Below are 13,494 nucleotides of genomic sequence, written 5' to 3'. Positions count from 1 at the left end.
TGTTGTCATTTTGCTATTATTATGGCTTGTAACAGATGCCTATGAAAAGAAGATGTCAGCAAAATATAGAGTTGAAGAGTGACCAGACATATACATTACATCTGCCCTATGTATTTGCTGTTTCACTACTGTCTTTAAATGTTACTAAATTCTATTTAACTGATTCTAGTTTTAATTTGTTTGTGGTTATATTCTAGTTATTTTTTACCCAAAGCCGATACTGTATCAGTGATCATATTTTTTTTTAAATCCTCTTTTTTCAGCCTCAGTTTCAAATAAATTACCTTCTATGGTTTAGACATGCCTTCTGCTATGGGTGTGGTGACCTTTGCTTAAATTATCCTTCCAAGCAATAAAGCCAAGCAAAACCATTTGTATATGAAACTTGTAACAGTAATAGATTCTTCTGATTTTACACTACATTTTCTATAAATTAAGTTTATCTTTAAAATTTCACTAAGGGAAAACTTGTTTCTCCTTTACATTTTGTATTTCATTCTCTTTTAATATCTCCATCGGTTTAGTATGAAATAAATTATAGAAATGTTATTTTAAAAAATAGTCTTGTAAATATACTTAAAGTATATTATGATCGTAGACTGGCATGATAGAATGAACAAATGTGTGCAAAAGGAGAATGAATGAATGAATGAATATAAAATGAAAAATATAAAAATGTTGCAAATAAATTCTAAACAAATTAAACTTTTCCATGGAACACGAGGAGAACATGTGTATTCATCTATATAATGATCTTCTATTTCTGGAATCCCCTTCTAGTGAGTTAAACAATATTTTAAAGATTGAATTTTAAATCTCAGTGATAACCAATTTTCCTTTCTTCTTTCTTTCACTTAATATATGGTTTAAGGTATCATCTTTCATGACTTCATCTCTTATGGAATACAGAAATTGGCTTAAGGATTTATGAAACAGCTTTATTTTTACTTTGTGCGGGGATTTTGAGTTCAGATACAGCCAATAAAAGTTAATTCTCTTTGCCTAGAATGACAGGATTTCATGGTTATGGGTGGATATAAAATTCACTGTTTAGATATTAATCAAAAGTATTATGCTGGGAAGGGAAATACCTAAGGGAAGGAACTTACCATAACAGCTTACTGTAAGATTTTAGAAATCCATAAATTAAAAGTACATTTTCCAAATTCGTAGATAGTTTAATAAAAAAATAAAAAGGCAAATACATTTCTATTTTAATTTTAAATAGAACAGAAAGTCTTGGCATTCTTCCTACAGCTAGTGCTTTTCTCGTAGAATCTCCTCTAGGCCTTACAACAGAAAGGATATGACTGGTATTTTGTTTTCAGAAAATGTTTGCTTCTGTTCTGTTGCTTAAAACCGTAAAAGAAGAATTCACTAATGTAGAAATTAAATTTCTATTCCTAAGAAAAAATGTAAGAAGTACTCTGGATGCATACCACTCTGCCTTTAGAAAAAAACCTGGAACTGACACTGAGGAGGGAGAGAGGGGTGACAATGAGGGTAAAGGCAGTTTGCAGGGTAGAATACGGTTCTGAAGGGTTCAGGCTTCAGCTCTCTATTCCACCCTCCCCGGTAAAAGACCAAATGAAGAATAGTAGTTTGCCTTAGCTTGGCGAGTCTTCTTTTCCTGCTGAAAGCAGAAAGGGAGGTAATGCTTGGATTTTGAGGCTGAGGAGGCACCGAGTTAGCTCAGAGCTGCTGAGTGCAAGGTCAGCAGCATCCTGGCTGAATAGAGATGAACTGTGGCTGGATTATGAGTGGGACCCTTGATGGCTAAAGGAAAGGGTGGGACATGGGATGAAAAGGTGTCTGGAAGTGTTTAGACACACAAGAGAGAATATTACAGTGGTAATGGACAATAGGAGATATAGCTGAAGGCAGAGGGCAGGCATCAGGACAGGATTAGACCACTGTATAGTACTGAGATGATTTGGGTCAATCCTCTTGATTACTGATGACAAATTCATTTTGAGAGTGGTACATTCAGCCTGGATCACCTTGATCTTTTGGTGGTCTTTGATATCGTTAGTATGCTATCCTTTTGGACTGGAGAGGGGCATCATTTTGTGGTGATTCTCCTTCCTCCAAATCTGGGTCCAGTTAATATTGAAAGAAGATAGCAGTCAGGTTCTAAAAGCCCTTGCTTTGCATGGTTACACAGGGCTTTTCTCTCCCCTTTCTGTTTTAATGTCTGCATGTAACCCCATTAAAGTATCACTAATATATCAATGATGCCCAGTTGTTCACTTCTGTTCCCAGTTCCCCATTATTAAAAATATCTTTAGCAATGTAGCTTTATGAATTAGACATTCTGAATATTTTGCCAAAGTGAAAAAAATGAATTAAATGAAATATATCCAATTTAGTAATGGTTTGTAGGATTTGGGGATTAATATCTCATTGTAAGAGATTCCAAGACAAGAATTTTTCTAAAGAATATAGAATGTTTCAATTGGTGGTTTTATTGTATGCTAGAAGCTACTGTAGATGCAAATTAGAAATTTATGGTTATGGAAAATGATCTGAACTGTGGTTTGATTTTGTTCTGCCTGTATTTTTCCCAGTATATTTATGTGTGTTATACCTGGCAGCAGGATTAGATTGAGATTAAGACTCTTTTTTAATTTCTTTAACTTGATGTATAATAATAAATACTTGCATTTTTTACTGAAACAATGTGTTCATTCTATATATGCTTTTGGGACATGCTTTTGTCACAAATTCCAATCACCAGATGAACTGTTGACGAAAAACAATTAATGATTTCCTCTTCCTAAGAAAACCAGTGCAGAAAGGTCTTTTCTCCTGAATTAAATGGATAGAACCAACATTTACCAAATATACTGCTCCTAAAATTTGTGGGATTTTGCAGGAAGGTTATGCACAGATAATCTAAAGATTCCCTTCTGGCCTATTGCATAGTTCTTTTCCCTAAAACATACATATCCTATGCAGAGTATTTAGAATTCTAGAAAAATATCAAGAATAACATCATATATTTTGGACAGGATTTAATGAACAAAATAATATTTCAGATAGATAAGCAATCAGGCAACAATTGCCAAATCTTTGAACCAACTTTCCCCAAATGGATATTCTTCTGAATTACTGGCTTCTCCACAATGCTGGATGGTAATGAAAATTGAATTTTTATACATCTGTAAGTGATTAGTTTGGACAAGACAGCTATAAGCTATGTGAAAAAAATCCTGATAAATTATTGTGTTAAAGACTGCTGGGAGGTCTAGTAAAACTAACATGGACACATTGCTTCAGTCTGTTCCCCATTCCTATCCCCATCCCCGCAAAAAAGACCACCAACCAATATCATTTCATATAGTTCTAGAGGCACAGGGGTTCCATGTTTTTCTGACAAGACACCTCTAGTTAGATATTAATTTTGATAATTTAAGACTAGATAATAATGAAATGAAGTATAGAGGAGAAGGAGGAAAGCTGCTATTTTTATATCCTATCCACCAAAAATAATTCACACTATTTACCTATCAAAATAAAATCATATTATACGTTACAAAGCTAGATATTTAAATTAAAATTTTGAACAGACTAGAAAGCTTGAAGAGAGGGGAAACTCTACATTGTCAATTGAAATGTCATTATTAGATACCAGACAAGCTTCTCTTTAAGAACATTCCACTAAATACTTATTACTAAAAAGTTCTTTCATTCATCAGTAGATAGTTGTTGGAGACCAGGGCAGCCAAATGAATACTCTAAAGAACATAGCAATTCTTTAAATTACAGTACTAAATTAGCTTGTCTGAAACTTTATCAGAAACTTTTATATAACAATTGTTTATTTTAGCAAGAAAGGGTGATTGATACTTTCAACATCAGGGACATCATGTCAGTCAAAGATGTACTGATAGTAGTCCTCACTAAAATAAAATTAGTTTTCTTATGACTTTTCTTGCCAAGTCAAAATAATTACAGTCACATAAAAATATTTTTTGCAAAAATATTCTTGCAAAAACTTGGGGGCATCCTCAGAAAGCAAAGAACTTTGCTTGATCAATGTAACAAGACCAACATTTCTATTAGAACAATATATTCCAGTCAGACTAGATGTAAGCAATTTACCTTCTCTCTCTCAAGAAACATTAAGCAGAACAACCATAGAAAAATACTGACACACTGCCCCTTATATGTCAAATTAGGATTTAATGAATTTTTCACCACTTCAAACTACTGAACAGATCCAATGGTGACAGGAAAAATATATGGTTTTACTCTAAATGTGTTCAGATCAAAATAATCATGTGTTTTTAGTGAGCATTTAAACAAGGGTATAACAACCTAAAGTCCTAGTTTGTCATACAAACTGTTATGCAGCCCTCAGATAATTTAAATATAGCCCACAAACCTAACTCTTTTACTTGCTTTAGTCCAGGACAAAAATGGAATCCACCGGACAGCGCAGAGCAAATGATGATACATGTTACGAGGTTGTGATAGAAGCCACATACGTTATGTAGTTGTGTCAGACACCAGGACACAAGTATAAAATGCCATGGTTGTATCAAGTCATGATGCATGTTTCATAACTTTTTTCATTACTGCAGCTTCACAATTATACTATTATGCACTTATTCGAAAGTAATTCCATTACATTTAGTGTGGCACATTTAATTATCAGTAAAATATAGATTCAATGAAATAAATACAATTAATATGTCCATGACAGAAAATAGTCTATATTTATTTAATCAAATATTTTAAGATACGTTGTCACTCATACAAGTTTAGAATATGCTTGCTGAAATCAATGTGACAAGTTAGTCCTGATTAAGTCCTATTGATTTTCAGAGTTTTTTTCAAGAATTTCCAATTATGTGAATTAGAATGATATTCAAATAACACAATCAAGTACTCAGAAGACTCTTAATTAACTGTAAACTAAAACTTTAATGGGCAATTGATATAATGACTAGTAATACTTAACACATTTTATGTGTTCTTACCAGTTATGAGATGCTATGAACAAGTTCCAAAACAATTAAAGTATTTCAACATGCAAGAACACAAATGTAATGTGTCTTAATCAAGATATAAATCAACAAATTGCAAGTGATACATAATTTATATAAAGCAACAGATGCATTACATCTTTATAGCAACTTGTGACAAAAGCCATAAAAAATAAACCATATTCATATCGAACTGTTTACTTACAAACTCCTTAAAAATTAATCAAAGAAATAGATTGTTTTCTGTACATTTGACTCTTAAACCCTTACCATTTATTAATGTTATCAGTTAAAATTCAATCAATTTTTCAATCAAAGCAGCAGCGCAGGATGCTTCTCTAACTTGTTCCTCTTTAAAGTAAAGGTTCATTGATAGTATTAGTGAACTCATATCAATGTATTAATCTCATATTCTTAGAATATCAATACATACATTCACGATGATTTTCACGTATATCTGCCCATGGGAACAGAAGTATTAAATTTCCAGTCTTCACAACTCATATGTACCGTTAATATTATAGAGAAGATTAATGCATTTGCATTAACTTTACATTATGCAAAGCTAATTCAAATTGAATACCAGTTGAAATGAAGAATAAAATATAGATTAGTTGCCATATCTCCATAGTCTGAGATTCTACAAGTTTTAAAAGGAAGGTAGTTCTAGTTCAAGACACCATTTTATTTAACTGTTTGTTTGTTTCATTTATAAGCCACCATCCCATGTTCAAGGGGACTGAGTAGCTGAGTATTATATTAGTGTGGCCATGCTAATTTCTGGCAAGTCTTCCAAATTATATCTTAGGATAAACGATCTACAGCAAATATCTATTCAAATACTATATAACTTTATATTCTGTTAATAAAATTGGAAAAGTCATTTTATTTCCTGTTAGGGAACAGAATTTAATTGGTTCCTACTACCCATGTGATAAACTCAGCTTGAGTATTTCCTTTAAAAAAAATCAATAGATAAAAGTAAAACATGAAAAATATATAATCCTAAGAAATCTAAACAAGGTCTTAAATCTTTTATTTCTTTTAGAAAAGTATCCTTTTTTGTTGTCTTTTTTCCCACAAGAACTTTGCAGATTAATTGCCATCTACTATATATATAGTTATATAATTTCTGTCAATGTAGTCACAAAAGTAGGAAAACATCATGATACTCATAATAATTTAAAATACATTCTTCATAATTAAATTTTCACATAAAATTTAAAAATCTATATGTCAACCACCTTTCTATTTTGTTTTACTAAAACATTCAAATCATGATCAAAAAGGCAACATACAACTAGTGGTTTTCTGTTTAGTGTAGTTATCCAATGCATTAATTATAGTATGTCAGCATGTAGGGATTAAATTATGCAGTATAGTTACAAATACAGTGATCATATTCCACACCCAGACAGAAGTTTTGACATTTGCTATTTTACACCAAGCCACTACGATAGTGAATGGCTGCATATATTACACTCATTTCTTCAATTTTTGAAGGCGGGCACTGAAGGCTGGCAGAAATTTCTCATAAATACAGTACTTTAAACTTTATAATTTATGTTTGATTTAGACAATGCAGGCTATATTTACTAAGGAGAAAATTATTCTAAATGTAATAGAGTGGTTTTGAAAAAAAACAACAACTTAGTACATGGAGAATTATCACAAAATAATAATATATAATTTCATCAGTATTTTTCACTGTATGTCCAAAACAAAAACTGATAAATGATTTAAAAAATCTATTCTTTATCTTGAGGGCCAAATTCAGCCTTCTCCACAAATCTAACAGTACCTTCCAATGGAATATATTACCATGGAAACAGTTAGATCTCAATATTAGCCACATATCAATAAAAAAAATATCCACTTCATAATTCTAATTAATTTTCACTCCTTTATATTTAAGTAAAAAACCCAAATCAAATTATTGCCTACATTACAAAGTAGAAATTAGCATCTACTGCTCTAAGCTCCTCTGACTATTAAGGAATATGAAATTACTCTTTTTCATTCTCATCATAGAAACAAACAACTTAAACAATTCAGGTTCACTTCAAGTTCAATTTGCAATGACATTTAATAAAAATGTAGCAAAATAAGAATCTTTTGCTTTGCTAAAGCATAATGATTTTCTTTTTTCAATACATTCATACATATATTTCCTTAGTACCATTTCTCCTTAACAATATGAAAATTAAGCTTTTCCCTATAGTATAACTAAAAGAATGTGATTTTTCTTCTAGATAAAAGCAAACTGAAGAGTGTAGAGATGGCAGGTAACTTGTAAAACAATTTAATATTAGAATTATTGACCAAACAGTAATCTGATTTATTTTATTCTAACACGCTATAACCAGATGACAAAATATTGTCACGTAATTATTTTACATCAGAAATTCAATGATATCTTTTATAAATGTTGCATAGTATATACACAGATTAGTATATTCCAATACTACAATCAGAAAAATCGACAGGGAAATCTATACTATTCGTCTTCCGTAGATCGATATCCTTATTAGCGCTATAACCGTTACAAAGTCTTTGTTCAAGTTCATTTTCTTATATGATGTTTTGATCATTGACACGTTTATACTTCCGTTACGTTGCACAATATGAACCTCTACACTTGAGCCCAAAACCGGGACCAATAAAAATAAACGCTAAATGAGTAAACTAATGGGCTTAGTACAGATACTAGAAGGTCTTAAAATTTGCATTTGTATGATTTCCTTGTTCTTTATTTATTTATTTATTTATTTATTTATTTTTGCTTATGTGACAAGTCAGCAAGTGGAAAAAGAAACAATATGCAACATGATCTTACGGAAGGTACAGTTCCATTCCGCCAAATTACTTTTTGGACAGTGACAAGCGACCAAATTTCTGGCTTTGGGAACCCGTTTACACGTGGCCGCGGGAAGGCACACCGTGGAGAAAAAAGGGCCACCCGCCCAAGTTCCGAAGCTATTCGACACCAAGGCCAGAGGGTTCCCCGTCGCTCCATTGCCTCTGTCCGGAAAGCGAGGCGGCACAGCGGCGGGAAAGGTCAGGCGAGCATTAGCCTCGCTCGCTCCTTTGCTGCCTTCCCCTCCCCTCCCCTCCCCTCCCCCAGCTCCATGCACTTTCGGCTCTTACTTTTGCACGAGTTGGGGCAGGTTGGGCGTCTGAGGCATCCCCCTGACGAGACCGCTGTCGGCAGTCGGCGGGAAATGAGCCGAGCCTCGGGCATCTCTCTCAGGCTGCTCGGGGCCACTGGGGTCCGGGGCCTGGTTCATGACTACCCTGGGACCATTCAATAGATGCAGGTTCAGCCGGAGATACCCGAATCTCCCTCGGAAACAGCCAAAGCGGGGGGAGGCAGACAGCAGCGCCACACACGAGCCTGGCTGAAGTGCGCGTCGCCCGGGAGCCCGGAACAGGCGACGGCAAATGCCACTAGCGCGCTCCCGCCCGCCTGAAAGGTATCTCTGCTGAGGAGGCCGGGGAACTCTAGGGAAAGGCATTTATGGCGACGCCAGGGACAGCGGAGCCAATGGAAGGAGGAGGTGCCACCTCCCCGTACTAAGAAATTTTTGGAGACTCGGTCATTTCGGGCCGTTTTTTTGATTGGGCAAGCGAAGTTGCGAGGAGACGATGGGAATCCGTACTATATGGTGCTTAGATACTGTTTCACTGAGGCTGGGGATAAGTATCTCTCCAAGTTTCTGCTCAAGGAATGAGAGAATGAGGAACTAGGGTCACCGGGAATCTTCCCCAGCCTCTCCCTGCTCCCTTTCTGGTGTCCTGCTTTCTTCATGTTTTCCTTTCTGTCTCTGTCACGCCAAGACTGAGCTTGTCTCTACCTGTGACCTGTCAGATTGCACACTGTGAATGCCTGCTCTATAAATGAGAATCATTGCCCTTCTGGCATCGTGGATTGAAGAGGCTCGCAGATTAAGGCTGTGAAACACTAAAAAAGATATCATGCGACATGCAAAATTGTAAAAGCACTGCCTCCACCCCACCATCTCCAAAAGACGCATGAAAATAGCCATAGGTGCAACTATTTTGGGAACTATTCCCATTTTATTGTATAGTGCTATGCAGTGAAATGATATGTGTTTGCACATACTTGTAGAGACACCTGAAACAGCTTTTGAAGCAGTCTCACAAACATAAAGAAGATGGCTGCTTTAATGGTTTCAGGAGATGCTTTTGTACTACTTGTACTAGATGATACCTGTACTAGATGTTTCTGAAATGGAAAATCTAAATAAATAAAGAAAGCTATAAGTGATCTTGAAACTTATGCATTGGTTGCCTCAAACAACAGTTGCAGATGCATATGGTTTCATAGTGCACAATATTCAAATGTTACACAGTACAAATGGTTATGTGTTAATGACCACAGTTGGACCAGCAACTCCATTGCTAAGCCGTGTGGTTATTAAGCAAAACATCATGTGACCATGCTAGATTTACACTACTTCTGCTGTGGTCATTAAACAAATTACACATGTCATTAAGTGAGACATCACATAACCGCAACTTGCAATTTTATTGCCAGTTTCTCTTCTTCCCACTGCTTGTCAGAAGTCAGCTATGAAGCCACAAATGTCAATCACATGACTACAAGACACTGTTATGGTCATAAATAACAGCTGCTTATGAATCTCCCAAATGTCAATCATATGACTGCAGAGTCTTGTAAATGTGAGGAATGTCAATGAATTAATAATTTTTATTCGGTCAATGCCAGCAAAATTTAAAAGAACAAAACTAAAATGAAGCAAATAACTACAATAATATACCAAAAACTAGAAAAATAATTCATACACTATAACATTCACTCCTCTATTACTAAGTTACTGTAGCTGTTATCCAGAAAATAAATCTAAAACATTAATAGATATAAAATAAAAATAACGGTATATATCCTCCAACAATTTATTAGTTGAGATCTATCAAGGCAAGAATAATATTTAAAACTGAAGTAATTATGTATTTAGCCAATTATATCTTACTTTCATTGTAGCACTTGTATATGTAGTGACTACACACGTAATGTATGGTTCCATATCCTGAAGGAGGTTCATGTAAAATTTATCTGACCCTATGGGGAATTTATATATTAGAGGCACAGTGTGGATTGACTCTAAAATTTACAACATAATAATATATGTGAGATGGTTTCTGTTTGCTCATCACCACGTCGGCAAATACACTAAGCCTCAGGGATTTTACCATACCGCCTTGAAGAACTACAGATGGAATAATGTTATATCTAGATTTAAAGATTGTGATTCTCAGTTTAGGGAAAGCTAGATTTAGCAAATAACAAAATTCCAATGCATCTCTATTTCTCCAAATTCTATCACTGTTAACTTCTATCTGAAACTCCACCAGTTGTAAAATTACTTTTTCAGCACTGTCATAACAGTGATAAACAGGGCGATTATTAAACAAAGACTGCCTATAGATAAAATTAGATACACTTTAAAGGAAAAAAAATAAAATAAATGGGATTGGTTGGTATATAAAATTAGGCATGCAGTAAAGAAGTATTTCATAGAACATAATTATCCACTAAAATTGACTGCTAGATGGTTTTGGACATACAAAAGGAAAGGTTATTCACATGCTGAATAACTCAATTATAGAACATTTATTACAAAGTGTAGTAATGATTTTAAAACAACTAGAAAAGATCAAAGGAAGTCACTACTTTTTTTCTTCCTTTTGTATTTCTTTCTGTACTTTTCTCTCTTTATTTTTTTATTTTTTGTTTCCATTTGTATTTACCGTATAATAAACTTTTTTTAAAAAAGCACGCAGCATTTGCTTGCAGCTTCTGAGTACTTGCTCAGCTAAGAGCATGTCTACTGCACATTGTGTCTAATCCTTCAAAAATCAGTTTAAGGTTTTACCTGAAATTATTGTCACTGCTACAAATCTCAGTCACTGAAAACACCCTGATTCAACTAACTCAGACTGATTACACAGAATACTCAGTCTGTAGATTGAGGGAGACAGAGCACTGTAATATGTGGCTTGCTTTCACGAGGTGGAAGGAAAGATTAGTCAAGAATTCCTGTCAAAGGATAAATGCCCTTCAGCATTTGCAGAACTGCAGAGCTGCAGACGAGAAATAAGTGAACACTGCTTCCAAACACTGAAACGGCCAGATCCAGAGCTAATTCTGAACTGATGCAAACATCCCACGTGAAATTATCCTTTTGGATAGCCGAACATTACAAGCATCTGCAAGTAATAGTTACTCCTCCCCTTTTTTCTAGCTAAGTAATAGTTGAAGTTTCACCCAGCAAAATAAAGCCTCTGCCTATATCACAAACAGAAAAGCCTACAGCTCCTAATTAGAAGCGCAGTAAAGATTTGATCAACACAGATCATTTTAACATTAGATCAATACATTTGAAGTTAGGCAACCTGAGGTAAGGCAAAGCTGAGTTTTAAGGACATGTCCTTAAAGAGAAAATAGCAAGGTGTCTTCAGACTTCAGCTGAAGTATATGTACATAAGTCCCAACTCAAATGGTCAACTGAGGAGCCCTCAGCTCTGTCATTAGCCGGCATGTAATTGAAATCCAACTTGTTCACCCAGACTTCAAATAAAACAGAGTCTTTCAGTCACCCACTGCATGGAGCACACAAAGACTTCTGTAATCTAATTTGTTAGCTGAAGAGGCAGTAATTTTGTCCTGCTGGAGTTGAATTACTTAAGGCCAAGGCACTGAGCCTTTTACTCTGTTACACACAGCATTGTGTATCGAAGGATTTAAAAGCTTTAAAAATAACACAAACTAGAAATATAAGAACAGTGCTTTATAGTTGCTCTTTTGTGCCTAACACACATTTATGTCTGGAATCTGGTCTGCATGAGAATATGCCAGCTGAAGTACTGGCTGAAACTAAATTATTCAAAAGATTGTTGTCCTTTTTAATTGTTGATAGATTTGGTTATTCCTATAAGAAGGAAGTTGAAGTTATTGTGGTCCTTAAGCTCAGTTCTTGCTCAAAGGATACAATGAAGCAACTTCAGAGATTAAACCAGCATTTTTGGAATACAACTTTTTTAGGTAGAAAACATAATTTTTTTAAATTAGAAAAATATTTTTTTTAATTAAATATTATAGAAAATTTAATCTACCCCAATAGTGATCAATATAATGTGAATCTTTGATGCTAGCCAACTATTTTATTAATAATGTATATTCCTCATTGGAGACATTTTCATTGACTACATTTAATGTATTGCCCTCTTGGTACTTAAAGGGAGGTATAATAATAGCGGTTTATATGAATACTTCAGAAAAATTAGATGAGATTCTTATATTTTATTGTGTCCTTCTATGTACCAATCCTGGCTCTCTGACATAATATTTTAATCAGCTCGCTGAAAAAACTTATTATTTTCCTTTTTGCAGATTTTTGCTTCCAAAGAAATTACCAGAGGGCTTAGTGAATTTTTATCTGTAAATACTGGGGAAAAGAATCTACAGTAATTTTCTGGAATTATTAATTTGGTGATTGCTTTGATTCCAGGTTAATTACCATTTTGATTTTATTCTAAGTGTGTTATGTTTTTATTTTCTTACTCTTTTTAATGTGAAGTTATTGTATATTGCTTTGGGTTTCTACAATATGTAGACATGTTTGATAACCAGAAAGGAAATTGAAAGAATAGAAAATGGATACAGTACCAAAGAATAAAAAAAACTGCTAAGATCATCTCACTTTTTCTCTATTTGGGTAGCATAGATCTTTAAACATTAAAATTTCTTCAGGAGGAAATTTTTCCAATCATATACTGGATGTGAGGGTGAAATTTTTCCATTCACATATTAAAGCTGTATACATTATATTGTTGCTATTCCTATTTAATATTACTCTCAATCATGAGCAGAACACAATAAAACATTTTTAAAAATGTATATCACCTTTAAAAATATTAAAAAAAATTCATAAGATGTTAACAGACTAATAATATTTTGCTACTTACAATACTTACGAAATACAATTTTGGGAGATATATTTTTAAAATAATATAGGAAAGCACAGGTAAATTTCAGCAACCTATAATAGGTAAAACCAAATACAATAGAAAAATAATATTTAGAGGAAGTAAAAATCTATATAGATTGGAGCTAATGAATAACAAATTACAAGGCAGTGAGTTCCTCCTATTTACAAATCAGTATCATGTTTTATTTTGCTTCCATTGCTATTTAACAAACTCAAATGCTGCTTATAGTTAATTTATCTAAGGTATATCCATGGATATAAAAGCATACATATTAGAACTCTATAAATAATGTCCTTATAAAATGTATTTATGTAACAAAACAACCAATTAAAAACCTAGTGCCAAGGATTGTATCAATAAAAGTAATAAATATAATGCAGCCCATATATTATGATATAAATTATTTCTCTATTTTTAAAAAAGAAAAGCATCACTTTTAATAATGTAGTTAGAATTAAATTATTGTTAA

At 33.7% G+C, this 13,494-nt stretch overlaps 1 protein-coding gene across 2 annotated transcripts in view; it reads right to left on the bottom strand.

Moving 5' to 3' along the window:
• RBM20 (RNA binding motif protein 20) overlaps positions 1 to 9,225 on the bottom strand; it is an 83,208-nt gene extending 73,983 nt beyond the window's left edge. The window contains exon 1 of one of the 2 annotated variants that reach the window (XM_039354519.1): positions 8,139 to 9,225. In XM_039354519.1, the coding sequence (XP_039210453.1) occupies positions 8,139 to 8,506 (368 nt within the window). In that variant the 5' untranslated portion in view covers positions 8,507 to 9,225. The remainder of the gene's footprint in view (positions 1 to 8,138) is intronic. The other variant, XM_039354523.1, reaches the window with a different exon arrangement.
• Between the last annotated feature and the right edge of the window lie 4,269 nt (positions 9,226 to 13,494).

This window comes from Crotalus tigris, unplaced genomic scaffold (genome assembly GCF_016545835.1).
Source record: "Crotalus tigris isolate CLP2741 ecotype Arizona unplaced genomic scaffold, ASM1654583v1 scf7180000018556.678853, whole genome shotgun sequence".
NCBI classification, from domain to species: Eukaryota; Metazoa; Chordata; class Lepidosauria; order Squamata; family Viperidae; genus Crotalus; species Crotalus tigris.
The sequence above is the reverse complement of the archived record's forward strand: the minus strand, read 5'-3'. Positions and strand labels throughout refer to the sequence as shown.